General features: G+C 39.1%; 1 protein-coding gene across 2 annotated transcripts; it reads right to left on the bottom strand.

Moving 5' to 3' along the window:
- Positions 1-4969: 4969 nt before the first annotated feature.
- On the bottom strand, positions 4970-26195 carry aig1 (androgen-induced 1 (H. sapiens)). 2 transcript variants are annotated; one of them, XM_012827322.2, is made up of 5 exons: positions 25858-26195; positions 17167-17322; positions 11931-12032; positions 9494-9609; positions 4970-6388 (listed from the first exon to the last, which is right to left on the bottom strand). In XM_012827322.2, the coding sequence occupies exons 1-5, from the start codon at positions 25996-25998 to the stop codon at positions 6208-6210; spliced, it is 696 nt and encodes a 231-aa protein (XP_012682776.1). In that variant the 5' UTR covers positions 25999-26195; the 3' UTR covers positions 4970-6207. The 2 variants fall into 2 exon arrangements, with proteins under 2 accessions (XP_012682776.1, XP_042565864.1); XM_042709930.1 differs by lacking the exon at positions 25858-26195 and adding an exon at positions 19990-20196.
- Positions 26196-27134: the final 939 nt, after the last annotated feature.

Below are 27134 nucleotides of genomic sequence, written 5' to 3'. Positions count from 1 at the left end.
CTGGATATGTTCCTGGGCATTTCTTTCTTGGTGTGACAGATTCTCGGATCCATCTTGGGTCCTATGCACCTCACCTTATATATGCTACGGTCTTGCATCTATTTTACTCCCCAAAATTACCCTTAAATATGCATGAATTTAGGAAGGGACCTTTATTTTGAAATGTCATCTCCGTGCAAGATGAACGGTAGAATAAACAGTTGGACACAACAAAATGCCTCAAGTTTGATGTCATGTTCGAACACTATTTTCACTAGTTTGATGTCATGTTCGAACACTATTTTCCATATTTTCAATGGTTTCAAACTGATTACATGGCCGAATAACATAAGTGTAGGTTGTCAAATTACCTTTTAATGAGTTACAGATCCAGCTATGTTGGGAATGTCAAGCAAAAGTCTAGTATCAAGCAAACACTGCGTTAGTCAATCCATCACACACATTAAATCAAACGATGATGCATGAAGCAGTGGCAGTGAGTGAGACTCTGCAAAACCTTATACCGCCACCAGGAGGCTAAAAGAAGCAACTTGCAATGTAACATCAAGGCTTATTTTATGCAATATTAGGCTAAATCTATTCAGTAAATAAGCTGACCTGCAGCATCATGAAATTAAATGCCGTAAATTGCTGATTTTGCTTTGAATTCCGTGATTGCAGAATCACAAAAAACTGGAGGGACTGATTAGACTTACTGTGCGGCAACATCATATTGTTACTCTTCCTGTGGCCTTGTTTCAGCGTAACCTCCAAGCAATGATTTCTCCTCCTAAAATCATATATAAGTATATAATAATAATATTCTTCTTCTTTTCGTTTCACTGAAGCATGATGGTTATATGGCAGTTTCCCATTTCTTTACACAGTCCTTTGCATTTTTGTTGAATACTGCAAGGTCTTTTGGGCTGCAAGGGTTAGGTAGTAGAGGGCAGACAAGGCAGTGCTCCATTGTATGGTCTGCTTGTCCACATTCACAGGTGGTTGGGCCAGTCTTGTAGCCCCATCTGACCAGAGCATCTTTGGATCGTCCCGTTCTTGTTCTAAGGCGGTTGAGTGTTTTCCATTGAGCCCATGATGCTTCTTGGCCAGGGGGTAGGTTTTCAGTGGGGGGTATTCCCATGTCAGTTGGAGGTGGGTCATTCTCAAGTTTTTCCATCCAGAGTTGTATTCTGGTTTCTTCCCGAGACTTTGTCAGGGGCTGGACCTGGCTGAGAAAACTTCTTCTCGACTTTAGCCGTTGGGCCGGGGGGTGACATCCATGGAGGAGGTGGCGTTCATCGCTAGTAGCTTTTGTTTTCTCGACTCGGCTGGCAACTTTATAATAATAATAAAGAAGAAGTGTTGATTAACATGCACATATGCCAAAATGGTGCAAGGACTAGCCAAAGGAAAGGGGAAAGACCAAACGACTAGGGTTGAATGTTCTTATATACATACTAATAAAATGGCGTATTTACATGTATTTAGTAAAAAGTTACGTCTTCAACCGGATTTGTAACTCAAGAGCACACAACTTTACTTTGTAGCTACGAAAAAATAGGAGCTACTAAAAGTTTCATAAATACCAGGTTGCACATAAAAAAGCTTTTTCTAATGGTTTACACATAAATATGGAGAAATATAAAATACAAAAGTATGAGAGAAAATGTTGGAAATCGAGATGCCAATGATCTTGGCAACTATCAGTCTCTGCCATCTGCCTTTCCTCTACAGAACAAAAGGTCAACATCAGACAGATTCATTTTTAAATAAAAAAAAAAAATAACTTTTATTAATCCCGTTAGGGAAATCCAGGTGTAATAGCAGCAAGGTAATAGGAATCAAATATGTACAAAAATTTTAATAGTCCAGCTTCATCCGCGTTCTCTCCTCCGCAACCGCCTCCAGATTATCCAGTTAGGAGTTGGGGGCCTGAACTGACGGAGAGCGTAAAAAGGAGAGCGGCTAAAACAGGCTGCCACTCGCGGCAGTAAGTTCATTATTTTAGAGAGTGATAGTGATAGGGTGGTAGTGTGTAAGTGATAGTGAGACAGTATAGTGTTTTTGATAAAGGCAAAATAGGGAGAGAAATAAGGGTAGAGATTGATAGATAAATAGAGTGAGTTGAAGAGAGATAAACACAAACATTTATTATTATTATTATTATTAATAATAATAATAATAATAATAATAATGCATCACATTTATATAGCACTTTTCACAATTCTCAAAGAAGCTTAAAATAAAGACATAAATAAAACAGATAACAAAAGAAAAGAATACAAAATAAAAAAAACATGGGGGGTGTGTGGGGGGGGTTGGTTGGGGAAGGCATGTCTGAAGAGGTGGGTTTTGAGGGCCCTTTTAAATGCTGACAGTATGGGGGCATTTTTTATATGGTGTGGTAATGAGTTCCACAGGAAGTGGGCGGCGACTGAAAACACCCTATCACCCCAGGTTCGGCACTTGGTCCTCTGTATTTGCAGGAGGTTAGCATCCGCAGACCTGAGGCATCGGGAGGGGGCATGTTGGTGGAGGAGGTCGGAGAGGTAGGGGGGAGCCAGGTTGTTGAGGGCCTTTTAGGTGGTGAGGAGAATCTTGAAATGTAACCTTTGTTTAACCGGGATCCAGTTCCAGATCATGGAGTACTGGGGTGATGAGCGGGTATTAGTAAGTAGGCGGGCGGCAGAGTTCTGTACGTACTGCAGTTAATTAAGGATCTTGTTTGTGGTACCATAGAGGATACTGTTGCAGTAGTCAAGCCTGGATGTTATAAATGCATGAATGAGTGTTTCTGCAGCAGTGGGTGACAGTAAGGGGCGGAGGCGGGCAATGTTACGGAGGTGGAAAAAGGCTGTTTTGGTGATGTGGTTGACATGGAGCAGGAATGAGAGGGTGGGGTCAAAGGTGACTCCCAGGTTACGGATTTGGGAGGAGGGGTTGACAATGGATCCATCAATATTGAGTGCGAAATCCTGAATGCAGCGGGTAAGGGAGTCTGGGCCAATAATTCAAATTTCAAATTTATTACAGTTGAGTTTTAGAAAGTTTCTTTGCATCCATGTTTTAATCTCAATTAGGCAAGTGGTGAGGGTAGAGTGGGTGGCAGCAGTAATGGTCTTGGAGGAGAGGTAGAGCTGAGTATCATCGGCATAACAGTGAAACTGGAGGACATGGCAGCCATTTAAGAGATGGAATAGAGGGTGAGTGAGTGAACGAGAGAAAGACAAAGAAATCAGAAATGTTATCCCTATATAGCCTATATGTAGCTTATGTGTTTTGTTCCCCAAGTGTGCTTTGGTAATACTGTTTCTTATGGTCATGTCAATAAAGCATGTCTATTTGAACTTAATGAAAGAAAGAGAGAGAAACCTTCTCTTGATATTGATGTCATCCCTGTATCACGGAGATTTCTAATTTTTCCAGATGCCCACCTGTCCTGTCGCAGGCTAGCATCCAAATAAATTCATCTCACGTCAAAAAGTTTGATCAGTCTTCGTCAATCTCACGGCAATTATCCTTGGAAGGTTGTAACTTTGAAAACCTAACTCAGCTAGCTTGTAATAAATTCACCACCAACATTTTATTAGATTACACATACTCTACATTCAAATGCTTAGAATACAATGTTTATTGGGCTGAAAACATGAGCAGCATTTCTTTTTTGTGTTTGTTATTCTTTGGTTGTTAGCGTTCATCTCCAATGTCATAATAAATCAAACTATGCAGTCATATTTGTGTAAAATCTTGTAATATTACTCTACCTTGTTAGTCTGCATGCTCCTTTGGCATCTGCTGTTGTCTTTGCCGGTTCCATATCCTTCAGCTTGTCAACAAATACACGTGTACACTGTCCATTACAGGGTGTCGAAGAGCAATTTGCATTTACGATAGTGGCGTAAAAGTTAGCTACACTCCGCAACTTTAGGGGGACAGCATGGGAGGTGTGACATGAGGTGTGACATGACTAACTCATTGTCCTTCTTAGCTTTGTGTACATGAATGATGTGGGTCAGACAGACCTTGGTTGGGGTCATATCAATGATGTGCACACAAAGGAACATATGGGGAATGAAAATGAACTTGTTTGCTGACCTTCAGACCTCTAGCTGGTAGTGTTCAAAAATGACCTTCCTAGGGCACTAGGGTCTGAGGGGCGTGTGAGGTGTGATTCCACATTGCTCCCATATTTCACATAATAGTTGGATGTTAAAGAAGCACTATGGAGTTTTGGTCTAAAAACTTGCGAGCTACTAACCTAAAAAGTAGCCTATGCATAAACAAGCTTGTGAACATGCTAACTGGTATTAAGCTTGTGAACATGCTAATTGGTGTTAAGCTTCTGAACATGCTAATTGTTTTTTTGGGGATATCGTTGGTGATGTTTTGCTGTGAAGGATTTTCTAACATTTTCGTGTGGTGTTCCGACCCAAACCACAGAAACACATCCGTATAGCCTGGACCGCTAGTAGGAATGACAGGTGTGTTTATCTGTCCTTCACATGACCATATTCCATCAAAATTCATTTGAAGATGATACCAGAAATAGTTGCTAAGAAGAAACATACCCCAAAAAGTTGTAAATTGTGTTGTTTTAAATGAATTGTTCTATGAGGTGTGTTTGTTAAAAATTCCAATCCTGACATTTGTGGTCGACTATTTAGGTTCTGAAGGCTTCTGCAGCATTGTGCAGTCTGTCCTTTCTTCTGCACTGATGCTGCTAATATTAAGCATGGCTGTCAATGTTGTGCATTTTACATCTTGAGATGCATTTTTTCATTAACCGTAGACTGGCACCTCACTAATCATTGAGGCTCACAAAAAAGAGGATGACCAAATAAATTGCGGTCAATGAATATTTAAAAAAAGCCTCAACCCTTACATGCTATGCAAACTAACAATTACCTGAGGGTACTGCTGCACCTAATAGGTACAAAGCAGGAACCAAGTATAATTAATCACAATGACCCGTAAATGAGACACATACACCTTGTTTTCAATCCCTGGTGCTGATCAGCCTCATTTATTGTCATTATGCCACAACCAGTAGGCACAACCATGTCACTTTGTGCAGGAAAAACACCCAATAAAACTATCTCAGAAGTGACCCAAATGATGACAGATGAACAGATGAACAAGGCACTGATCATGGCTATAAATGCCATCAAACATAAATAACCTGCTGCAAACATAATGATGTAAACATTCAAAGCTTAGCTAATGAGAACTCTTGAGTGGTCGGAACTTTGCGTATATTTGTCACCAGGAATAGAAACGATTTTGTACTACAGTCCCCTCCACAATTATTGGCACCCCTGGTAAAGGTGGGTAAAAAGGGTTGCAAGATATTCACTTCTTGGTCTCACACTGGAGAAATGAGAAAAATCAGACCTTTAATTGTACAATCACTACTTGTCAACATCTAGCCTATTCGGCATAGTGCTACATTGCTACCTGCTGCACCGTAACCTACTCACGGCAGTTCCTGGAGATCGGGGTTATAAACATATGATATGTACGATTATGTTCATGTAATTCCTATGTGTGTTACGAATTTCAAGTGACTTTTTCATACTTTAAATATGAGTAGGAACTGTCCAGTCTGCACAGGAAAATGACATTTGTAATCCTGTCTTTAGCTGCCTGCGGTTGATTGTATTTAAAAAAATACAACTCATTCTTTTAACAAAAATACAACTCATCGTAACTCGTCAATGACCTGAAAGTCAATTCAAGTACCAAGTCATTGATAATCAAGTCTCAAATATTTTCAAATCAAGTCGCAAATATTTTTCATTTTGTCAAGTCAAGTCAGAAGTCACAAATAACGTGACTAGAGTTTGAGTCGGCTTGTCTGCTGCCTAGTAATACAATTAGGTTTAGTCCTTGAGGAATGTAACATGCATTGTAAAATCAATAAAATTAGGGCTTCTAAAAAAAGCTTTCAAGCTCAATATGATTTAAGTAGCCTTGAACTGATTAATGTACTTTCAAATGAATACCACATGTTTGCTATATAGAATTATGAAAATATATAATGAAATGCTCATCTTTAACAGTGAATTCCTTTGCTAGCATGATTTTATTGATCAATTTCTGATGTTTATGATTTTGTGCTATATTGTGTCATGAATCATGCCACAAAATGTAACACAGTCATTATTGCTTTCTCAATAGTGGGACTGAAGAAACATGTAGACAGAAAAAATCAGCATAGGTTATGCTGATTCATGAGGACTTACTCTTTTTTCTGAAGTCCCATATATAACTATTGAGAATTTCTCCAAGAACATAGTATACACTGATGATAACGGTCAGACATAAGAAAAAAAGGACTTTGGATATGGTGCCAAGATGCTCCAACAGCGGGTAGACCCATACTCCAGTCACATGATGGACCCAACACATCCTGAGAAAAAGAAAGAGTGACAGAGTATGAGGAGTTCATACTGTATTCATTCATGCTAAGACAAAGAAACACACCTTTCTTTTGGGTCATCAGTGAGGGATAGAAAATTCTGCATAGATTTCACATAAAATGTTATTGGATCTGTATGTAAGTAATAAAAACAGATCTCAATAAAACTCTCAATTAAAAGCCTTTGTGGGAAAAAGTACAGTATGTGAACCACTTCCGTTGACTATAAAGGGGTACTTGAAGGTGCAGTCCTTAATTCCAATCCATTACACATTGTTGTCCCCACGTTCCTCGAGCTCTCGTCCAGTGTGTGCACTCATAAAGACTTGTTTGATGTTTGTGCGCAGTCCTGGCTATGTACATGGGAAACAAATCAAATTGCTCGGACCGAGCCATAAACTTCTCCAGCCGATCAACACGTTATTTTAGGAGCACAGAAGGGAGGTATATAATATGATTGGCTTTTGAACTAAAATCAACCTTTTATTACCTAATCGAGGACTGCACCTTTAAATTGATGAGATGATATGTGATTTGGGTGGTTCTGCCCTATTGATTTCTGCCTAAATGTAAGCATCTTCACTATAAAAATCTGGATTTCACCACACAGATTTGAATGTGTGCCATGAAACAGTAAGAGATTTCAGAGGACCTTTCAAAAGGAGCCATTGGGGGTTATGATGCTGGAGAAGATTACAAACAAGTTTGATTTAAACGATTACACTGTCAGGCAGACACTACAAAACAGAGAAAAAAACAGAAATGAAGTGACAGGGCCTGAAGCAGGGGGTCATGCAAGCGAGCAAGAAGGAACTGGGGAGAAATGGGTCCAATTTCCATCATCTTGATGCTTTTTTCCACAAAGGCCATTTAATGTTGCATAAATGTATCAAATGAATTAATAAGTCAATAAATCCTTTTTATGAAGAAGGTTTTGGTACAATTAAAATGTCTTGAGATACAAAAGGCGCTTTCTGACCAAATTGTTCTCGGGACTCATCGAGAGGAACTACCAACTGTGGAGCTTTTTTCTGTTTGCATTTGCACCGCCAGTAAGAACGCTGAAATGACGGTTGGTATTACAACCGTACGCTATGTAACTCATGGTTCCTCTTGTGCTGGAAGAGTACCTTCCCTAAAGTAAGAGCTAACATATGGAGTTAGAATAGTTTCAGAACTCACAAATAAATGTCATGCAATTCCCAAATGTAAACACTGTTACATTTATTTACAGACTAACGAACGTGCCTTTACAAACTGCTGGCCATTTGTGAACATCCCTGCACGACATTCTCTGCAGCCTTTCAGATGTCTTACAATTTCAGCCAATCACATGAATATAACTGAGGGTTTAACTGAATGTGACCACATTGCATTATATCTGTGCAGTGTCCAGTTATGTGGACTACTACACCATAACGGACATCTGTTCAAGTATAGAGTTGGGGTGAAAAAGGGGTCAAAAAGTCTGAGACCTTACAGCTGGCTGACTTTGCTTAAACTCAATTGTTTCATTATTTGAGCAAGTACAAAAGGTTTCTATCTACTTTTAACTTTTTGGAATCCAGCACAGACATGTCCTTTGTAAAATGATTGAATGATGATTGATACTATTGCAGTTCGCTGACTAATTTGGTTGATAGCTAATGTTTAATAATGCGAACAGGGCTAACATTAAGCTAGTTCTACACCATATAGTGTTGTAAAGCCTATTTTCAAAGTGTCATGTTAGTCTGTCTCCATCGCTGAGATTCCCAAAGATGGACATTAAATTCTCACTCTGGTACAAGAGCTTCTCTAGCCATTCCTGGCCAACATAAATAGTGACTGATGCTCATCTATTTTGTGTTTCATTTAAAGGTGGTCTAGTTACACCAAAAACAGATGGAACAGTGGAATTCCCCCTCACGATGAAACCTAAAACTTGCTTTTAAAAACCAGGCCTGTAATGTTGTAAAATAAAAATCTATTGCCTGAAATTCTTTCTGTCTAACTTGTTTTATTTGACTGTGTAGACTGTCCTGTAAATTAATATTATCCTAGATAACTGATTTTATGATACATTAGCTTATACACTGAGCTGGTAGGAGGTGTGACTTAGTGAAAATGTTGAGTTTGTACGGACGAAGTTTTGTGTTTTAACATGAACTAGCATATGGTTTGAAGTTGCTGGGTGAAATAAACCCATCTGTCTGGATTCAGTTTACCCAGCATTGTTGGTCCAATTTATCCAGTGGGCTAGATTGACTCAGCATGGGGTTAGTACTAATTACCCAGCGGCTGGGTTCAAACAGTAACCGGCTTAGCTGGGTTAGTCCGATGGTTACCCAGTGGCTTAGAGTGCCCTCTGCAACTGTTCTTCTTCGGGGAAGCAAGTTGCTTGAGATGGCAGGTTGGATGATTGGACATTCTTTCAAATATTCGTAGCTCAAGCATGTTCAATCACGTATGGCAAGGGGTTTATAAACACATTATATTCCCACTTGGTGGGCAGCTACCAAATGCCATTGAAACATGGATTCCTCTGTGTGTAATCAGTTGTATGTTGATGTCTGTTGTGGTGTAGTAGTCCACATAACTGGACACTACGCAGATGTAACACAGTGTGGTCACATTCAATCATGCTCTCAAATTTATGTCTGTGTGATTGGCTGAAATTTTGAAGGAAAAAAATGCATTTGTGAATTAAGCCACCTCTGGAAAATGTAAAAAATCCAGAAATAAATGCAGGGGTGTTCACAAATGGTGAGGGGTCTGTAAAAGCACGTTGTTTAGTCTGTAAATAAATGTAACTAATAATTCATATGTGAATTGCATGACATTTCTTTGTGAATCGTGTGACATGTATTTGTGAATTCTGAAACTAATTTAACTCCATACTAAGAAGTCCCTCAAAACAGTGTTCTAAGAACTATGATCGTCCTCAGGTCCTGCAGGACACACAACAAAGTGTATACTCCAACACTTCTAAGAACTATGAAAAAGTTCCGAAAGTGCCTATTATAATGACTGAAGTTATTGTCAAACACTTAACTGAATTCTGACAAATTATAAGACGAATCATCAAAATGAAGCTTCAAGGTGGATTGCTGTTACCATAGTACATATCCCATAGCGAAGCTGCAAACAGTCAGAAGTCCGCACAGCCGACTTGGATACTGGTGTCGTGTTGTTCTCATCTCAATTATGATGAAGGGGAGTACTGTTGTGTGCTTGAATAAGAAATGAATTATTAGGTGAAGACAATGATGGACAGCATTTCTATTACATGCATTTGAAATACATCTTCTATCTACAAAATACTACTTTCTCATTTGTATTTCAGGTGAAGTTATTGTATTTGGGAAAGGAATTTACAGAAAAGTATCTACTTTGTCATTTTAGTTTTAATTTAAAACTAACTTTGTAATTTATTTGTTTTAATTTAGAGTTTACTGAAATTACTTCCGCCCATTAAACCCTCATTCTTTTTTGTCAATATGTGAAATTTGGTTTGGTGATGTAACAAATGCATAGTATCACATACAGTGAACATACAGTAGAACAGACAGCCCACTCAGTATTTCATGTTGGCTTTGACAGAAAGACAAAGGCAACATTTATGACAGTTAACACTAATTAGAATTAACCTGTAAAAATGTGTATTATATACAGTAACATGGAAAGGTTTTAGCTCCTCTAGTCAAAATGTGTTACTGTGAATAGCTAAGCGAGTAAAAGATGACCTGATGACACATTTCTTTAATATTTTAAGCAAGATTGCTTTTTTATTTCCATATTTTACAGTTTCAAAAGAACAAAAAAGGAAAAGGGCCAGAAGCCAAAGTTTGTGCACCCTACATGGTCAGTACTTAGAAACACCCCTTTGGCAGGTATCACAGCTTGTAAACGCTTTTGGTCAAATCTTTTTTTTGCCCACTTGCAAAAGGCTTCTAGTTCTGTGAGATTGTTGCCTTGCATTCATTGCTCTTTCGAGATCTTTTTTTTTGATGAGGTCTATCCACAGACTTTCGATGATGTTTAGGTCGGAGGACTGTGAGGGCCATGGCAAAACCTTCAGCTCGCACCTCTGGAGGTGGTCCATTGTGGATTCTGAGGTGTGTTTAGGATCATTCTCCCGTTGTAGAAGCCATTCTCTTTTCATCTTAAGCTTTTTTACAGATAGTGAGATGTTTGCTTCCAGAATTTGAACTGAGGAAACAGCTACCTGAACCTGTTTGCCATCTTCTTCTAACCATCTCACGCTTTGTGGGTAGTGATTATGTTAATGTTCAGAGTGCTAGGCAGCTGCCAAGAAGAGCACATGACTGCTGATTGTTGGGACAAGGTTTGAGGAGTCAGAGTATTTATGAAGTTTGGACACCTGTATCACCTGGCCTTTCCTAAAGATGATGTGAACAAGCTATAGCCCTAACAAGCTAATTAAGGTCTGAGACTCTTGGGGCGACCTAACTTTTGCATGGTCTCCTTTCCTTTTTTTCAAACTAAAAATAATAAACTAATCACACTTAATCCTAAGGAGTCTGGGGCTAGATTCAGGCACTCTTTTGGTTCTGATATTTTTGAAAATGAAAGCAACTTTAAACAGTGGTTCCAAAGCTACATTTATTTGTTTGAATTCTGCACAAGTTTAGGTACAATAATATGGAAGTAGTATGCATTTCACATCTGTAGTAATAATCATACTGTGAAAAGTTGTTTTAATTTTTTAAACCTGTGCTGGAATATGTGCAAAAACATAACACAACACAACACTGAACCACAGGGACAAATAAAAGCTCTTAATCACTCCATTCATATGAACAGATTAATGGCCATCTAAAATGTATGACCCTGTCATTGTAGTATCATATATTGCGTTTTATTGGGTTTGCTAGAAACTGACTTGTTTGCAGCTTTACTTCTTTCCACCACACGTTCTTAACTTACAGGACAGTAACTGTAACTGATGTTACTAATTATAAATGGATGACTGCTTTGGCCAAAGCCCAGTTGTAACTTCCATACCTCTTGTTGAGCCTTAGCTTTTTTGTTGAGCCTTAGCTTTGTAAACTCACTGTGGTCCTTAGCCCTTGTATTGTAACGGTACTAAATGCTATTTCAGACATACTTGACATAACATGGTTATGCTACTACTAATGCTAATGCTATGCTACATTGTTGCTACTGCCATCGGTCCTCTAATTTGTAAACATGACAGTTCATTTAAACTTCACAACAGACTTGGTGAATTGATATACATGGGTAATACTGTCAAAAAATGACTTCATAGGTGTGCAAATATCAACAGTTAATTGAACACAAAGCCATGGTATACATTAGCACCAATTTAAAAGTCAATCAAGTTTTGAAAACCAAACATTGATCTCGTAACAGGCATCTAATAACTGACAGAGAAACAGAAAAAAACTGGAATACAATAACAGATATATAACAATAACAATACTGATATGAATGTGCCTATGTGTTAAGTTAATTAGGTAAGTTAAACCAAGTAAGACCTGAGACATAAATCTAAAATCTTCACACTTACCATTCCATGGTTTAGCCACTGTGGAATGAAATTATCCAAGAGTCGTGGGTATATTAAGTCTCTGTCATACAGGTAGAGGATCCAAAACATGGTCACGACAAACTATAAAAAAAGAAAATGACCAAAATAGATGTTAGGAAATACATTGGGATAAGCAGTGAGGAAAATTGTGAGCGTAAATATTGTTCATTCTGTGAACCAGAAGTATGTACATACAGTATGGATGAGAAAAAGGACTAAATTGAATTTGAAATTTGTACAAAAGGGTCTGCTAAATATCTTAACTATGACTATAACTATGAACTGGTTCCAGATGTGTAATATGTAACTGAAGATTTGTATTTATGTACTTTGATTGTAATGCACAGACACATATATACATATTATTATCATTCATACCATTTTTACTAATTAAATGCATTTATATATCCCTTTCTATATACTCAGACTCATACAGTATATTCTGTTATATGACTCCTCTTTAGGTGAGCACAACAAATGTTGTCTGTTAGGATCTGGGCAACTGTTCTCCAATGTTACCCTTAAATGTTGCATATTAAATAGAAATTATTTTGGTCATCGTGATCTTTAATGCTTTTTTGTTCCAAGAATAACTTCCAAATCTACATGACCATTGCATTCCTGGTGAGGCCACCTGCTGTCGCAATCAGCATTAAATCAGCGTCCCAAAGCAGCCTTAAAAAATAGATCCATGTATGGGATTGCATATCAGGATATTAGGATAGGATGTAGGAGTCAACATTTGAAATACACAAGGCATTGTCACTGTAGTAACCTGCACAATAAATATATATGATTTAATATACTACCATTATATGACAACTAGATGGCAGTGTCAAAACTAACCTTGCAGTAGATCCTCTTATTGCTGTTATGCAAGAGGTGAGTTTCATGACAAGATTATGACCAGAGGGGGATATCAAGTCCAGCCTCACCAGGTCACAAGGCATAGGTTGTCCCAATGCTTTCAAGGTTTTATGAATAACTTTAATGGTCATTATGATAGATAATAGTAGGCTCTTGGATTCTGTGTAAGATAGTACTTGGTAGAACAGAGTTGGAGATAAAATACAGGCTACACTCCTCAGTTATGTTCGGTGAGCTCATGGCTTGCAAGCCAGAAAAATACCCATCGTTGTTTAGACATTTAGACATAGAGATGCAGTGACAACAAACGCTCCAATATTTTTCTTTCCAACTAGCGTTCTTCCCAGCCCTGTGCTGATCTACACATTTTTAATTTACCCCCAGAAATGAGTTGGTAAAATGTTATTCTACTATATCGTGAACAAGGTTATTGTAGTTAACGAAAACTAAGACTCAAATAAACAGTAAAAAAACTATTGAACACTGAAAGTGGCATGGAAGGATAGCCTTGTAAGCTATAAAAGAGCACTTTGTGATGTGAAATCAGCTTACTATTCTTCATTGATTGAACAATAAAAACAACCCAAAGTTTCTCTTTAACACCATTTCTAGACTAACAAAAAACACATAACAATCAAACATTCTGCTCCTATATCCAGTAGCAGTAACAATTTTATGACTTTTTTCAATAACAAAATTTTAACAACAATAGTAAAAAATCTGTCTCCTCCCCCTCCATGACCCTATAGCCCTTCCAGGATGCACTATGACTACCTCTGTAACACCCCCATAACCGGCGTACTCATAGAATCCTTAACACCACACCCATTGACCTCCCTAAACTCACTTTCCTGATCTCCTCATCTAAATCATCAACGTGACTACTACGCCCCATCTCTACAAAACTACTTAAACATGCACTGCCCTTATTAAACGAGACACTACTTAATGTAATGAACAATTCACCAATTTCAGGATATGTACCACAATCATTCAAAATAGTAGGGATCAAACTATCCCTAAAAAGAAAACAGATCTTGATCCTGATAACCTGACTAACTATAAGGCCTATATCCAACCTCCCTTCCTTGTCAAAAATACTCAAAGAAGTAATAGCAAAGCAACTTGCCTCCTTTCTACATAAAAACAATACCGAGAAGACCTCTTATTTGGCTTTAGAGCCCATCACAGCACAGAAACGGCCTTTCAAAGCTCTGAATGATCTACTAATCAAATCTGATCATGAGTTCATTTCAATACTGATTCTTCTAGACCTTAGTAGCCTGACGTTGTCATACTCATAATTCTAGTCAGAATATGAGTCTGATACTGCTCCATTGGGCTGTGATTATGGGGCGTGTTTCAACCGAACCAGGAAAAAAAATGCCTCTTCGCTCAATTGGATAGACCTACAACCAATCAGAGCAACGTCCCATCTTCTTCGCGACCATCGGGGCCAGCTGATAAATTAAACTTTTACTGAATCCCGTAAGAAGGACGGCAAAAACATCTTTTCGATCCACAAATGCCTTGATCGCGTTTCTCTGTTCCTCTTTCAAAATGAATGCGCTGTCGATGTCTTCTAAAACAGACTCGATGGCAGAATCTACACATCTCAGCTCTCCAGCGGCAGCCATGTTTGTTGAAAACGAATTCAACCCAAGCGCTCTTTGGTGACGTTACTGTTGATCATCTGTCCATCATCGTATAAAGCCCGCCCTGACAATTTGATTGGTACGAACAGCTCTGGTGCGGGCATAATTCCACCCCAACGGAGCAATGCCAGACCGAACTTCCCGACCTCAAATGTTGTGGGCGGGGCTAAGTTCGGCTGGCACCCAGGCTAAGACCTTAGTGCTGCTTTCGACACTATTGATCATCATATTTTACTACAGAGACTTGAACATAATGTTGGTATCAAAGGCTGTGCCCTATCCTGGTTTAGGTCTTCTGACCATCTTCAGTTTGTTCATGTTCACCATACAATCACATCAGAGTAAGTCATGGAGTTCCCTAAGGCTCCGTGCTTGGACACTTGCTCTTCTCTTTGTATATGCTGCCCTTAGCTGCTGTTATATAGAAGTATGGCATTCACTTCCATTGCTATGCTTAGCCAACTTTACCTATCCATTAAACCTGACGAAATTGTACAACTACCTAAGATAGAAGCTTGGCTCCTTAATTCAGAGAAAAATTAGGTTGTGCTTGCAGGCCCTAAACAACTGAGAATTATCCAGCCATCAACCCACACTTGATGGCATCTCATTAACATCCAACACTAGCATCAAAAATCTCGGTGTAATTATCCACCAAGACCTCTTACTCGACTCACACATAAAACAGATCTCAAAGACATATTGCCAAGAGCTCTCAAAAATGCAGAAAAAGTAATCCATGCTTTATTACATCACGACTAGAATACGGCAATGCTTTTCTGTCCGGATGTAGCAACAACTCAATATAGAGTCTTCAACTAATACAGGATGCTGCCGCTTTATCAAAATGATATTTACTAACCACATTTTCTCTCAATTATAGTGTGACCTTTGCTCGCTAATGCCGACGGCTATGAAAACATTGTTCCTCATCACCATAACCATTAAACACTTATACACATATTAGGCATTAGGCCCACTCACTTAGTCTCTTTTCTTCCCCTCCTAGTGTAGATTGTCTCCCCTGTGGCATGCTTCTGTAGTCTCTCCACCTGATCTACTTATAGAAACCCTCTGTCTATACCTACCCATCCCCACCACACTGTCCTGCATTAATTATACCCTGCTAATGATACATCAACATCTGTGCTACCCTAGTTACCTGTAATGTAAATAATTATCACCATCGTTTTCTGTTTCATTGCTCTACTTACCCTTGTAATAGTAACCTTATGAGCACACTGTATATCCACTAATCTGTTCTACAATACTTGAATGCTCTCTCTCCATCTTATCCACTATCAATTTTGTCTGTATAATGTATATTCAATTCAATTCAATTTTATTTATATAGCGCCATAACAATACAATTGTCTCAAGGCGCTTTACAGAGCCCAGAGCCTGGACCCCCTTAGTGCAAGCACAATGGCAGCAGGGGCAAGAAAAAACTCCCTGTTAGTCAGGAAGGAACCTTAAGCAGAACCACAGCACATAAGGGGGGACCCATCTGCTTGAGGTTGGCCGGGTGGAGATAGGAAGGGGGGGGGGGGGTTGTGTGGCAGAAGGGGAAGGGAAACAACAAGTGTTGTACACAGCATGCATTTGGTAGATGTACATAATATATATACCATCTTATGTTTGTATGTATCGTGTACATTCGTGTATATGTAACGGGAGTGTTGTCTCTCTCTGATGTGTTTTGAGTAACGGACGCCGAAATAACTATAAATAAATACTGAATTCAAAGAAAAGAAAACTCAGGTAGGGAGCGAGCCAGGTGCATACAGCTCCTCTGACAGTGGACAGTAGCAAAACAGGCAGAAGTGGGAGTAATGCCAAAAGTTAAGGGATTCCAACTGCGGGAACAACTCACGCCACAGCCCCTACTGTACCCCCGAGGTGTGGGAAAATAGAAAATAAATGCAAAACTGCACGAACTTGGGAGAGGAAACACAACCTCAGTGGGGAAATTTACCCATCACCCTGTGACAAATATACCATCTTATGTTTGTATGTATCGTGTACATTTGCTACATGAATGCTAGCATGATTATCTTGCTATGTGTATGCATTATCCTGCCATGTTTCTGATTCTCTCCCTTCCCTTCCCTTCCCTTCTCCTTAGGTACAAAAACAGCAAGTAAGCTTGGCAATCCTGTAGTTTGTAGCAAGCCCATTGGTTCACATTAATTGTTAGCCTATCAGCTATCTGAAAAGCTTAAATGGAGACCTGCAGGGGTCTATTTGCCTCAACTAAGTTATTGTAACATAAATAACAGTAGTTGTTCAAGGAGACATTACTGGTCGCCAAGATACCTTTCAGCCAAAATGTTTTCATGCTCTAGACTTTAGCCTCCGCCATTGTGGCCACACTTTTGGATTACTTCTGCAATAGAGAGGAGCTAGGGTTGGAAAAACCTTGTAATACACTGCCTCTAATTATTGATAAATGTTAATCTGAACAAATTTGTTGGTGGTTACATAACAGATGAAATTATGTGTAGTAGGACAAATAAATTACACTCATACATGTCAACCTTTTTGAAACCTTTGCATACATAAAACTGATTTAGTGCATCTTCGGTGCATCAGCCTTCATCATTTAATCCAATATCAGCAGGAGAATGTTAATAAATCATTCATGTTGAGACAGATCAGAGAGGGATAATGACTGGACAGTGTGATTTACTCACCACACCCACAGGAAATGCCAGCACAGCCATCAACCAGTCCCTAAGACCAATTAGTTTCCTCCGCTGCCTCTCCTGTTCTTGGCACATGGTGCCTTTAGTCAAGAGGCTGGTCAAGTCCGTCAGCACACACACACCAAAGAATACTGCTTGGATTACCTAAGGAAAAGGAGAAACATTAGGGTCAGTAACCTTGTGTAATGAAACTATTGTGTGATTGTTAGATGGTGTCTTATGTTGTCTCAAATAGTCAAAAGTTCCACAAGTTTCACTATATGCTGCTATAATATGCAATGTACTGCATGCCACAACAGTTATTTAGAAAGTATCAATTCCAAAATAGAATAGAAGATTTTGTCAGGAGCACCTTCTTCATCTAAAGAAAGATAAGCAAAACATAAGATACATGAGATGCATGAAAGAAGTATAAATATAGGTATAGGGAATGACATATAATCAATTTCCATTTAAACCAAGAAAGTCTCCTCACATGGAGCAAGACCAAAAAGCAGTAATAAGCATCTCGGGTATACCACTCTCTGATGACTGTAGAAGTCTTGTCCAAAGGACTATTGTTCCACCCTACATATTACAGTGCATTTAAAGATGTTGACAGAAAAATGGACTATCCTATAGAAGCATGCACCTCAAGTAGACAACATACATTACTGTCCACGAGCACTAGTGGTCAGGCCTTTTCCCTTGTGTCTGAATCCACATTGTGCCCTATTGTTCAAAATGCCACACTAAATACATGGGATAAAAAGGTGAATTATGATGTTGAACAGATATTTAAAATAAAAGATGTGCCTAGATCCATAGAGCATAATCTATCAAGAGAAGAGATAACAGCCCTTGAATCTCTATCTAAGAATGATGAAATTGTCAATAAAAACGCAGACAAAGGTGGTGCCCAAAGGTGAAAAGACATGAATACAGAATTGTATCAGTATTTGACATTTAATCCTACAGACTTCCTCAAAGCTGAATGAAAAATAATCTTCAAATGGCTAAAGAAAATGCATGGATTACTGAATTTAAATATATGTTTAATGACTGTCCTATTTTATGAAAGGCCTCTTTTACATGCTCCATAACCTAACACCAGTCATTTCAGGCATTGAGAGTCTCACTGAATCTGTATGAAAAAATGGTATTGATCGAGGCCTCTTTTACTTTCCCTTCCTTCTACTGGTGTAGTAAACAAAATCAAATGGAAAAATATTGCCACTGAAATCAAGGCAATAAAGGCACTGAATCATTATTGGTTACCATGGAATGGAATATTTAGACACAAACAAAGTACACGAACAAGGTTTAGCAGCATTAAATCATTTTTGTAGAACACAACCAGAAGCAGAAATGCCCCAGAGAGTCAAGCCAAATGAAGTCAAATGTATTTATAAAGCACATTTAAAAACAACTCACGTCGACAAGTGCTGTACAATTAATTCCCAATAAAATATCAAATCAAATAGAAAAACAGAAGCAAAACACTCAACTAAGCATCTATATACACAGAAATGAAATATACAAATGATCAACTCAGATCAGGAGAATCCAAATGCTAAAGAATAAAAGTGGGTTTTGAGCCTGGACTTGAAGGATTCAATAGAGGGGGCTGATCTTATAGAGAGGGGTCACCCCTGGATTTAAGCTTTGATTGGGGGACTGCCAGAGAGATCATAGAGATTGTATTGTGTCACTGACAAAGTGGACCCTTGATAACAACTTATTTGTTTTTCATTATTTGATATGGTTGGTATATTGATCATTATTTGGTATGGTCGGTATATTAATCATTATTTGATATGGTTGGTATATTAATCATTATTTGGTATGGTTGGTACATTGATGATTTTTGTCACTGCTGGGCAGGGTCTGAATCTGAATGTGTGGCTTGTCATCAGAATCTCAAGACCACAAATATTAATGAACTATATATAATAAACTTTTTCTGGACTTCAGCAAGAACAACATACAATATCTGGACTTGGACGTAAACAAAGATGATGAGCGTTTCTTGCATATGTCCATCTGGAGAAATCCAACGAACAGAAACACATTTTTAAGAGCAGATAGAGTCCATCCAAATACAGTTAAAAATCATATTTCCAAGATAATGACTTTATGGAGAGATCAACAGAAATTAAATCTGGGTTGTATTGGCCAAGTCATTAGAAATACCAGCTCCAGAGCACAGTGCTTGTCATTGTTTGGTCTATTCAAAAGAACATCTAAGAATAATGAGTGTACTTATATATTTTGTAACTAAATATAGTACAGAAGCTGAAAAAAACAAACAGGCCATTGAAAGAAATTGATCCCTCCCTCCGGGAGGTTTTTCCAGAGCCACCAGTTATAAGCTTTAAGAAAAGCCAAACCCTACAGGACAAACAAAATGGTTCATATAGATGTAACCAGTGTAACCACTGTCCAAATTAATTTTTCAATTTAAAATATTGAGTACGAAGTGAAACATTGTATTAATAGCAGAACTAGTGCCCACAGTGTTGAGTATTTTATATAGGCCGTACAAAGAGTCGCCTACAGGATCATCTGGCAGAACATAAATATGCGGTTAGGGTGGGTAATCAGGATTATCCCATGGCACAGCATTAGAAAGAGCACCATTAGTGACCCCTTCACTGCAAGCTGTGGGCATAGACCACATACCTGTATAAATTAGGAAGGGTAATCATATGAAATTACTCAAACAATAAGAACATTATTGGAACTATAAATTGCAGGCAACTAAGTTCCCAGGCTTACATTAGGTTTCAGATTTCTGTGATAGCATATAGTTTAAATAAGATGTAATAGTACCTGTGTTAGGATATGTTGTACTGTCATCTGTAGCATTATCTAACATAATGAGAAACAACTTTATTCTATATTTGGCACCCCCTACAGGGTAATGAGATGACTACACCCGACCTATTGACACTGATATTGATTGTTACGGTGCAAACCCATGACACCGTTACGAGCGACGCGATATTCTAAATCCCATGCATTTCAACGGGAGCCAATCCATTGTGACGTAGACCACCGTTTTGGGCGATGCGACCGATAAAAGTTGGAAAAAGTTGAATCCTATGCAAATGAGGGGCGATTTTTCCCGGCAGTGGCCAATCAGATTACTAACTAGCTCACTAGTCCAGTCTGTTATGCCATTTCCACACGCTACAACACGGCCACTCAAAGCGATTGAAGCGTATCGCGTTGCTGTCATGGGTTTGCACCGTTAGCTGAAGACGTGCTAGTAGTCCTGGTTTATTTAAGTTATTGTCTCTGTAGGTTCTTGTTCACTCCCTGACGAAGGCCCAGAAGGCTGAAATGCGTTTTTTAAAGATCCTGTTAACCATGGCAAATCAAAAAAGGCATTTGAACTCTTTCACTTCTTCTGGAATTGAGTGCCTTGTATTCCTTCCTGGTTTTTAGATGTTCTCTTCCACTGTGTATGTAGACATCAGAACAGTAGCCTATCTGTTTGTCAAACAGTGCAGAGAGAAGCTCAAAAAACTAAAAGCGCAATATAAAGACCCTAAAAATAAAAGTGGCAATAATCATAGGTATTTCAAAAAGTTATGACACCATGGATATCATTCTCAGAGACAGACCATCATCAACAAAGGGGGCTTGACCTTGGGGTCTATGGACCTTTTGACCTTGGGGTCTCTGGACCTTTTGACCTTGGGGTCTATGGACCTTTTTGAGGCAATGTCTTGCAGCACCACAGAGGGCTGATAGATTGATAAGATTTGTTTTCAGTCAGCCAAATCTATTCTGCATATCTTTTCTGTTTTGTTAATGTCCTTGAGTTCAATGTTTCCCACTAACTACACTGATGGCCCGCTAATGGACAGTCGTCTTATTTGTCCCACCAGTTTTGTAATGGACTGAAAATATCTTTACACTTGTCATAATAACATAAACAACATTGTGTTTTGCCCCGTTGCTTCGGCAAAGCATCTGTCACTAGCAGTCAGCCGGCCTCCCCTAATAACACAGCTGTGTGTATTTGTCTTTCAAAATACGATTGCGTGCTCTAACCAGAGCTACTGTGCAGTAGATGTGCGTGACTTTTGAAACTGAGGAAGTCCCAACGTCAATTTGGATGTGTGTGCGGGGGAAGGCGATGGGGTGGTATTTAGCATATGATACAGTGTTGACTACCAATTCCAGTGGTGCTGCCATGACTGGTTTAATCTAGTGAATTTCATGTTAGTATCTCACAGATACCTTTACCAATGGACTTTGTTGTCTCGTGTTTGTTTACTGACCTGGACAAATAGGCTAATTCACTTGCACACGATGTCCTCATGTCGTCCTCTTCAACAGTAAGTTATCTTAAGTAGCGTTGAACTGCAGCCTAGGGAACCTTATCCTACTCTCTGTTTTTAGCACAACTAGTCCATATTCCTCCCTTTCATTTATTCCAGTTGTCCATAAGGCATCGTGACCATACAGATGAACAAGAAATCTATCAACATATTAGTATTTTATTGATGCATGTTTTCAATGGCAGTTAATTGACTAAACTCAGTGGATGGCATTCAGTTAATTAGTCATATCTATACCCTACTTACCCTTGCAATAACCCTTATGAGCACACTGTATACCCACTCAGCTGTTCCCACCTTATCCGCTATCAATTCTGTATGTATCATGTTATGTGTATGTATTGTGTACATTTAGCACATGTATGCTAGCATGCTCATCCTGAAACGTGATTTCATCTGCCATGCTTCCAATTGTTTACCCTCACCTTCTCCTCCCTCCCCTTCTGTCACAAGACACCCCCTTTTTTTCAATCTGTCCCCAGCCGGCTCCAAGCAGATGGTCCCCAGTGTATGCACTCATTGATGGAAATACAAGACCAGGGCTATACACTGGTGCAGCCTCACACTGGCCCTGGTCTTAGAATGAAAGAGGCCATAGCAAGTGTTGCTTAAAAGACCTATGATACGCAATTTAAACAAACTATGGTTCTTGTTTTTTTATTCACAATAATAACTTAACGTGAAGGAAATACAATCTAAATACTATCTAAAAGTACTTTCCGTCACATGCTAAAAAAAGAGATGAATGAGATTTTGAACATATATATGTAGATTGAGACACAAGCAGAGACAGGGTATATAGAGTATAAAGAGAAGGAAGAGATGGGGAAAGGTGTTCAAAAATATAATGATAGAGTGATAAAGAAATATAGGTGAATGGATGGATAGATAGATACATAGAGAGAAAGAGAAATAGATAGATACATGGAGAGAAAGATGTCTGTCTGATGTCTGGCTTCTGTAATATGTTGTTTTTAATATATTTACTTAGTTGTCTCTCTTCTCTCTCCCTGTAGTAGGCCTTTGCGTGCAACGCTGATGACCGCGACCATTGTTCTCTACCGTTATAACTTACGTTTACATATACGTGCACAAGTCAGTCTATTAGAATACCTAATTCCATTCTCTCATTATGTCTCTTTTCTTCCCCTCTCCGCTGCGGGGTGTTGCTTCAGCCTGTCCACTGTTCCTAGCCTGCTGCTGTCCATTCCCACTCAACTACTGCGGCCAGGAGTTGTTGTTCTACCACATTAAAAGCCATTAAAAAGTGAAGTAGGGATGGGCATTTCCATTTAAAATACTACGCCTGTTCCCCCTCCCCGCATGTTCACAAACTCACACACACACACAAACACACACACACACACAAACACACACACACACACACACACACACACACACACTCACCACACACACTCACCACACACACACACACTCACACACACTCACACACACACAGGGGATCAATTAACAATTACTCTAACATTTATCGTCCATTCCCACACCACACAATAACACTGAAGAAGAAAACTCAATAAATGGGTGGGAATGGGGTATTTGTGTGTGTGTGTGTGTGTGTGTGTGTGTGTGTGTGTGTGTGTGTGTGTGTGTGTGTGTGTATGGGCATGCGGGGAGGGGGTGTAGGCGTAGTATTTTTGCTTCATACAACTTTTTAGTGGCTACTGGCACTCACACAACAACTACATGGCTTGACTTAATGTTCAATTAACTGTGTTATATACACAGGTACAATCAATATGCAGGTTTGTTTTTATAAAATTACAATACTGTAATGCAGTTTAATACAGTGCGGTTAATAATCAGGAAAGATGGTAGATTAAAAAAGTGATAACTGAAAAAAGAATTATAATAATTGGCCGGAGCTTGGCAAGCACTTTAAAGTTGAGCCTTGTACAGGTAGGCCTATTGTTTTCTTTTTGTTATTGTTGTTTGATAGCTATAACCTCACAACCAATAAGTCACAATGATTAATGTCAATGTGTTCACTTATCCAGTTTATCCCTTTTACAGTAATTCTACCTGACTTTTTAAGGCAGCTGAGAGAAGTTTAGCCTATGAAAGAAGCGAACATAAATTAAATTGTGTGATTTTCAGCAGCGTGAGCCACCTAAACTGGCTACCAAGAACTAACTGACAAGCGGATCACGGGTATATTAACCATTACATAATTAAGGCTGAATTACACTATAGCTTACTAACTGCTCATGTTTTCTTCCACTGACAAATATTTTCTTCCATTGCTGTCAAATGTAAGCTAAGGTGACTGATGATACTGGCTCTAACGTTACTGCACCAAAACCAGGAATGGTTGACATGAACATTCTCAGGTTTATTTACGCTTAAAGGTGCAGTGTGTAGTTTTTAGTGGCATCTATAAGTAGAAATGGACTAGCGGATTAGCGCATAATTACCTGTAACTAGGAATCATTGTGTTTTCGTTAGCTTACAATGAGCCAGTTCTATCTACATAAGAAGCGGGTCCTCCAAGTTGCGCCGTCATGTTTCTACAGTAGCCCAGAGCTGACAAACCAAAACACTGGCTCGAGATGGGGCTTTTTACATTTTTATGGCATTTGCCGACCACTGTATGTACTCGCACTGGCTTGTAAAGGGAACTGTATTCAGCTGGTTGCAATTCAGCAACCTCACCACTAGATGTCACTAAAAACTACACACTGCGCCTTTAAAGGAGAAATGTATTACTGTTTAAGTCAGGGGTCTCGCCGGCTACTCAGAATGTTGCAAAAAGTTCCATTGATTTGAATGGGCCACCCCAACGTTTACTGCTGCCATTGGCAACGGGTTTTGTTCTTCTAATTCACATCTTTCATATCATTTCTCAAATAATCCAGTCATTTAACGTAATGGAAACTTAATTGAAGTCAGCCAGTAATGGGTTTCTACGCAACACCTGAAACATTAAAGTCCTATTTGCGTGAAGAACTATTTTTTCTTAGCGGAAGTCACGAAATGGCAACAAAATCATTTAAAATAGGTATTTTGGAGGAATGTCTTCTATCATTCTGACAAGTAACCGAATAATAAGCGGAATAATGTATAGTCAGGCGGTCATTATCGGAAAATAAATCTAGCTGTGTGTTGAAGGCAAAAGTTTCAGTGCATATTCTGTGGCTCTGGACGTACTGGAGTACTGACATAAATGATGATGCTCAGCTCTCATTTTTTTTCCCGCAGTGTTAACAACCAGTTTGAAGTGACAGAGGAATTACTTTGTGTAATTTGTTATCTTTGTTGTCAATGAGACAAAGTGAACTAAAAATGCAACTATAACAAACACCTTTATCCAAAGAGCATCTTGCATTGCCAAGGAGTTGAAACTCAGGTCAGCTACTTGTTATTCAACAACACTAACCATTGTACCACTAATCACACATGGTAAATTTGCCACACTCAAAAGTGGTATCTACAGTATTGTGATAGGCAAGCCAACAGATCAAAAAAATCTGGCCCCCCACTGACCAGACTGGACACTCATCGGCCCCCCGTTAATTTGAGTTTAAGACTCCTGGTTTAAGTAATGCATTTCACATGAAAATGATCACCCTACCATGAAGACACAGACCAGACCTTTCCTTTACAGGGATAGATAGATAGATGGATAGAAAGATAGTTATGGAAAACTATATAGTGCTTTGCAAGCACTGTGAAAACAATAAGAAGCTAATGAATAAGCGTTTGCTTTGCAAGAGACATTCATTCAGTGCGAAATGCATTTGGGAACATCAAGTTATTATATGTGGATAGTAATTTTTAATTTACATTTGTGGCTGCATAAAACATTTATTTATGGAGAGTAATTTATATGTGAAATACATTTATACAAAATACATTTGTGAATCGCATGGCATTTATTTGTCAATATGGCTCCATATCAATAGTGCGGGTGTAGGCTATAGCTAATAATATTTTCTAGGTATTTTGTTACCAGAGGTCCATGGTGGACACATTACTATTCCACAGCCAGAGCAGCCTTCGGTGCAACACTGATGAACCTGGCCCACATTTACTTAACCATATCCAGATAATATTCTGTGATAACCTTGGATGTAATTCACCACACAACACCACACCACATTTGACCTCGTTCGTATGGTAAGGCTGCAACATTTCGTTACAGTTTAAGTGGTTTGCCTATTGTTTTTCAGACACTCTGCCTAGTCATCTTGACCCAACATTTGTTCAAGCTTTTTGTAGCCTAAGACAAGGCTATGTATAGCTTCAAAACGATTTTTCCAAGAACACTGTGGGTAACAAAACTCCCAAAATGATACTGCAACGGTGAAAGAATAGGGCAGTTTTCACTTACCAGATTTATAAACGTTAAGAACTTCCAGCTACCACCATATGTTTGATGAGCGGGCATGTCGATGGCTTTATAATTGCACAGAACAGAAAAATACGACAGAAGAATTGCCACTCTCAATATTTGAGAGGGGATGAGCGCCATTTTCTAGCTTTATCCTGTCTACAAGTAATATAACCTAACCCTACTGTTTTCATCCGTGGGGTGTGACGAGGGATCCTTCCTCGTCTTTGAGGTGAATGCGCCCGTGCGGTTACGTAGAGCACGCAGGTCAGCACTGGAACAAAGGCAGTAGTTACTATAGCAACAGGCAGCTTCCGTCCATCCAGCGTCATCGCCACTGGCAGCATCACCACCGCTGTTAGAGGGCGTTCATATTAGCCCTGTTCACATCAGCCCAGGAACTTAAAGGGAAACTTCGGGATTTTCAAACCTGGGCCATATTGTTTAGATCTCTTTGGGTCCAAATTTTTACTGCGGATAAAAAATATCGAAATCGGTCCAGTATTAAGTTACAACCCCAAAAACCGGAATCTACAATGGAATCCTATGAAGCAAGCATGCTTGTCAAAGGAAGTTAGTTGTTTTAGACACCGAGAGGCTCATACATATTATCATAAAGGTCTGATAACATGGAGAGGAACCCTACAGAGATACACCTCAGTACCCAGATAGGTCGGCACCCTACTGGTGGTGTGCCACTTCTGCTCTGCTCTTGGACCATCATCTTTAATGTAACCAGGTGTGGCTATTAAGAAAACAACATAAAATGTAATCAATTACTTGAAGTTCTAAATAATATCCTTGGCATAGTCTATTTAAAATATCAGCCGCTAAACAGAAATAGTTCATGGTAGGCTACTAGGCTCTCATGACATGGTCAGTTAAAAGCATTTGGAAAAATGTTGGTAACTCACCAGTGAAGAGCCAGAAAACTGATGAGCAAAAGGCCAGCGGACCGCCAGTTCTGCCCCAGTTTTGCTATCCAGCAGATAACTAGAAGAATAAATAAACTAGGAAATGACTGTACAGTTAGTGTTTTACCCTCCTCATTTTACATAATTCATCAAAACTAATCACAGGGTCCAGCATGCGGCCCGTATTACGGCTGTCACCAGCCAGTTTGTACTGTTGTTGTATCCCTTGCTATCCCATAATAACTAAAATTCCCATGCACCATGTCAGCCAACAACACTAAACATAAACATAATTCCCATACACCATGCTATGTATTCCTCATACACCATGCCGGTCCCCATCTCATTCCCATACTCCCTCTC

This window comes from Clupea harengus, chromosome 15, assembly GCF_900700415.2.
Source record: "Clupea harengus chromosome 15, Ch_v2.0.2, whole genome shotgun sequence".
NCBI classification, from domain to species: domain Eukaryota; kingdom Metazoa; phylum Chordata; class Actinopteri; order Clupeiformes; family Clupeidae; genus Clupea; species Clupea harengus.
This window is presented reverse-complemented; position numbering and strand designations above follow the sequence as displayed.

Excerpts from the sequence above, each read along its gene's own strand:
- aig1 (XM_012827322.2), bottom strand. The coding sequence starts at position 25,998 with ATGGCGCTCATCCCCTCTCAAATATTGAGAGTGGCAATTCTTCTGTCG. Across the intron at positions 17,323-25,857 it reads TCTTAACGTTTATAAATCTG|GTAATCCAAGCAGTATTCTT; the intron begins GTAAGTGAAAAC and ends CCTTTTCCTTAG. Across the intron at positions 9,610-11,930 it reads AGTGGCTAAACCATGGAATG|CACACAACAGTACTCCCCTT; the intron begins GTAAGTGTGAAG and ends TTCTTATTCAAG.